Raw genomic sequence first — 5228 nt, 5'->3', positions numbered from 1 at the left:
GATTAATGTCTGATTAGGATTTATCCACTAACAGGTCCAGTTAGAGGACCATGAACTTTCAGTGTTCAGCTCTCAAACAGTTGAATTTCCACTGACACACTGACCTGCTGCTAATGAAACTATTTCATGACTGTTAATTAAACACATCCTTCATTTGATCAACATTCAAACTTCAGCACTGACTCATCAAACCGCTGGATGATAGTTTTTAACAGTCGTAGCTTCAAATCAGCTCTGCTCTTTGTTCATCTATGGAAACAACAGTGTCGTCAGCGTAGAGTTTGACATCCACACTGACACATTTATATTAGAGAACTAATACACAAACTAAATGATCTGAAGACACAGAACTGAACCTGGTGGAACAACCACAAACACTAGATGTTCATTTTGATTTAAAATGTCTTAGGAACAATCATCAAATTACTTTGGGGTGTCAACATAATGAATCTTTAGACAAGAAGAAAAACAAAACACCATTAATTTTTTATACTTGTTGTATTTTAATAGAACAGAATAAATGGATGAACACACTGCATTGTATTTCTATAAGAAAAAAAAAAGAAAGCAAACATGTTGTATTAAATGTTGAAACATCTACAAGGAAGTTAATTCTTTAACTGGTGTAATATTTAGAAGTTACAATTAAGAGATTTGATAAAGAAACTCTGATAAATCTATCTGACTACACATTACAACCAAAGCATCATGACTAACATTTGTGAATACTGATCAAAGTGATGAATGAGATGAACTGATGAGATCTGATGGAGAGAAAAGACCAGCAGAAAACAGTCAGTCAGCATGTGTGGAGTTGGTGGACGGTCCCTTGTTTCTGAGGCTCATCAGCAGAGAGAGTCCACAGCAGTACACCAGACTCTTCACTATCAGCACTGTGTACAGGAGACAGAGCAGCTTCACTTGATATTGAGACGGGACATACGGAACCTCTGAAACAGAAAAGGAGTGAAATGTTTGGAGGTGCAGTGAGAAATGTCAGTCCTCTGCTCCTCTGCTCTCTTTGACAGCGTCTCCACATGAAGCTGAATCACTGCTGAACACAGTCACCAAGCCTTCATTACCTTGTTGGCTTTGGGGCTCTACTGTGGCCTTCACTGTGTCCTCCACTATGACCTCCACTGTCTCACCCTCGTGCTTGACGTAGCAGCGATATCTATACTTGTCCAGATCATCTCCATCCACCAGCCTGATGGAGGCGCTGCATTCCGACTCTCTGAGCTCCAGCTGCTCTCCCTGAGCAGGGGTCAGCTCCTCCAGAGGGCCGTTCTCCTTCTGTCTTTTCCAGGAGAACTGGACCAGAGGAGGAGACATGGATGAGGCCAGACACAGCAGGGAGCTCTTCCCCTCCAGGTGGGCTCTGGATGCTGCTGGGTACACGCTCACCACGGGCTTCACTACCTGCTCATCTGAAGTTTGACAGCACACACACATTCACACAGTCAACAGCAGCTTCCAGCACTGCTCTGCATTCAGTCTGATCCTGGAAACTACATGGACTCTGATCACTAAACTACTCATCAATACAGAACAAAGTTCAACCAGCATTAACCTTTTCAGCAGTCTGAGCTACAGTAGCTCGTCGGATGTTGGATGGGACCACAAGGGTCAATGATCCTTTGCTGCCCATGACCACCCTGTCTCTGGTTCTTCTCCTTCCTTGGACCACTTTTGATAGATACTGATCACTGCAGACCAGGAAAACCCCACAAGAGCTGCAGTTCTGGAGATGCTCTGACCCAGTCGTCTAACCACTTCAACGGTCATAATGTTACGGCTGATCGGTGTACACATTCAGTATACATTATAATATATCTTCATGAAATTTCGATGAGTGATTTCGATAAATAAAGGATTATCTTATTTTATCTTCATCAAAAGACATTATTTGCTGGTTTTGAATTTGAATCCAACAACACGTTTCAAAGAAGTTGGGACAGAAACATGTCGACTGTGTTTCATCACGTCGTCTTTTATCAACTCACAGCTGCTGTAGTTTAGAACGGGAAATATTTTACAATCTGATTTAATATAAGATTTTAGCTGTTCCTTTATTTTATTTTATTTTATTTTATTTGATTTTAAGAAAGGCCTTCCAGAATAAGACGTCATCTGGATAGCAGCATTTGTTGCTCCAAAACCTCTACATACGGTTCAGCATTAATGGTCCGTTCACAAATGTGCAAGTTAATGAAGAGCAGCCTGCAGAGCCTGATCACCAACATTCAACACTGCTTTTCATTTTATGATATTATGGATTTTAGATCATGAAATCCACTAATTATTTTCAGACTGTGTGGTGAACCCTTTCACCTCCATCACCACCATTTATTTGTACTTAACGTAATTAGCTGTGTCATGAAATTAAAATAAGCAACTATTCCTTTATAAAGAAATAAAAGCATTTTTATATTTGCACTAATTTTAATTACATTAAATATTTAAATCATTTACAAATAAATGTTTGTTCTTACCTGTTACATACAGTTTAGTTCCAGAGCCAAAGGTGTAGTAGCCCCTGTCACACCGTGAAAAAGACTAATACAAAAACCTGTGTGCCGTTGAGAGAGTCAGCTGAGGTGAACGAGTCCAAATGAGGAAGTAGGATCATATTTCAGCTCCATGATGTGTTTCTCTAATGTTCACATCAACATGACTGTCTCTTCTTCTCTTTTCTTTTAGCCACACTAGCAGCATGGCTCTGATGTTAATGTCAGTGGTTGCTCAGTCCACTACTTTAGTAGCGTGAGCTCCCGTGAGCCAACTCCACTAGAGCGCTCAGCAAGCTCCATGACGTCATCAGAGACAGCTCATCCTGATGACGTTATTCTGACAATGAGAGACTTCAATCAGTGCAAGCTATGGACTGTATTCCCCAAATACTACCAACATGTGGACATTCCCACCTGCAAGAAAAACACCTTGGATCATGTGTACAGTTACATATGGGGTGCATACAGGGTTGCATGCCGCCCCCACTTCAGCCACACTGGAGGACTCTTCTGTTAGCACACAGGACTATGCTGAGTATGTGACTGGCTACATCAGCACTTGTGTTAACAACATTCCCACCATACAAGTCAGGAAGTTCCTAAACCAGAATCCCTGGATAGACAGTCAGTTACGACACATGGTGTGTGCTCGCTCTCTTGCATTTAGATCATTGAATGAGGCACAGTACAAAGCTTCAAAGTACAAAATAAGAAAAATCAACACAGCGGCCAAGAGGCAGTACAGAGAGGAGCTGGACAGCTTCTATTCTACTGCTGACTCTGGGTGGATGTGGCAGGGCCTGCAGCAGATCACAGACTTACATTAAATATTTAAATCATTTACAAATAAATGTTTGTTCTTACCTGTTACATACAGTTTAGTTCCAGAGCCAAAGATAGGGTAGTAGCTGTTGCCGCTCACACAGTGAAAAACACTGATAGAAAAACCTGTGTGCTGTTGAGAGAGTCGGCTGAGGTGAACGAGTCCAAATGAGGAAGCAGGATCATATTTCAGCTCCATGATGTGTTTTTCTAATGTTCACATCAACATGACTGTCTCTTCTTCTCTTTTCTTTTAGCCACACTAGCAGCATGGCTCTGATGTTAATGTCAGTGGTTGCTCAGTTCACTACTTTCATCCTCATGGATTGGATCTGGACTGAAGGATGGATGATGGATTGACATCAACCTTTCTAACACATTCTTGGTCCCCAGAGGATCAACTTCATTCACTGACTTTGTTGATTCAGACTTTTTATCTAGCGCCACCAGCAGGTCAACATCTGTGGTTCAGACTGAAACATCTCAATAACTGTTGGATGGATTGTTATTTAAACTGGTTCAGACATTCATGTTCCCATGAGGATGAAAAGCATGGGTAGTTTTGATGATCAGGTAACCAAAGAGAGAAATGTATTTTTTCCTATCACATTCAACCACAATGTAAATAGACGCTGTAATACAATCTGAATGTGTTCCAGTAGAGCTTGGACTGACATCATCTGTTAGCTATTGATTTCTCTGAAACTCACTGAGTCAGGAAGGTCTGAATGCACTGGCCACAGAGAGAGAACTAGTCAGGAACATGTCTGATCTGAATGTGAAACTGATCATCTGTTGGAATGTTGTAGCCTAAAGTTACTGAATGTTGCTAATGTGTGTTAATGCTGTGAAGCTAAGCTAAAGTTTAATCAACTTTGAATATTTTACCATGTAGAGACTTTTCAATACAAGCAGTAACTAATAGACATTTGTGTTAAATTGTCAAGGTCAAGACCATTACACACATCTTGGACTGTATCCTTGTGGGCTCCTAGAAGACCCTTTATTTAACCTGTGGGAAATCAGTGTCCAGTAATTTCATCACATAGGGACAGATATAAATATATTTAAGTTATATAATAATATGAATATTTAATGCTATGTAAAAACATACAGTATTTGCAATGACCAGTCCAGTCGGTTCTTCACAGGGAGGCGTTGTAGAGTCTTGAGGGACAAACGACCTCCTCAACCTGTCCGTGGAGCAAGACAAAGACAGCATCCTGTCACTGAATGAGCTTCTCTGCCTGTCCGCCTCTGCCACCAAGGTCAGTGTCCCCAGCTCTGCCCCTACCACAGAGACCGCCATCTGTAACAGTTTGTCCAGCCAGCAATGTTTCCTGGAGCCAACGTCCACTGGGAAGACAGCAGAGGACTGATGGTGCACCAGGCCAAGGACATATCTGGATCAGAACAACTCTGTGGGAAGTAAGACCAGATGGATGAGTGCGAAGCAGGGCTTTAGTTAAAAAGTAGCGGTGAGACTGAGTGTTGCACTGAAAATCTTTCTTTGTGAATGAAGCAGCAAATAGATCGGTCTGATAATGTAGTGAAGAAAAAGAAACAGATTTCACTCTGACATGTGGTGGAGTGGAAGGATAAAGTGTCATGAAAAGAAAAGACTCAGGTGAAGAACAAGAACCCTATGTTTAACACTTGACTTGTATGAGCTTTATTGGCATGTTTCATGGTTAGGGTGTTTTGTTGCATCTTTTTGTTTATCAGCAACCAAAAAGTCCTGACCTGACATCAGTCCAAGATTTGACTTTGAAAATGGAAGAAAGTGAAATGATGTGGTGAAATCTGCTGGAAGGTGTTAAACAACAAGTGCTGCTGGAAGTGTTTTCATGAAGAGAACATTAACATTGAGGAGCAGGAATGGACTTTATTCCAGCA

At 41.2% G+C, this 5228-nt stretch overlaps 1 protein-coding gene across 1 annotated transcript; it reads right to left on the bottom strand.

The window, feature by feature from the left end:
- Positions 1-996: 996 nt before the first annotated feature.
- LOC311488937 (uncharacterized protein) lies at positions 997-2549 on the bottom strand (the record flags this gene model as incomplete). The annotated part of the gene is made up of 2 exons (XM_084545806.1): positions 2493-2549; positions 997-1427 (listed from the first exon to the last, which is right to left on the bottom strand). Exon 2 carries the CDS (start codon positions 1330-1332, stop codon positions 997-999), a length of 336 nt encoding a protein of 111 aa, XP_084401932.1. The 5' UTR covers positions 1333-1427; positions 2493-2549.
- Positions 2550-5228: the final 2679 nt, after the last annotated feature.

The sequence above is a fragment of the Chelon labrosus genome (genome assembly GCF_963514085.1).
Source record: "Chelon labrosus genome assembly, chromosome: 6".
Lineage (NCBI taxonomy): Eukaryota > Metazoa > Chordata > Actinopteri > Mugiliformes > Mugilidae > Chelon > Chelon labrosus.
Note: the sequence above shows the minus strand (reverse complement) of the source record. Positions and strands in the feature narration are given on the sequence as shown.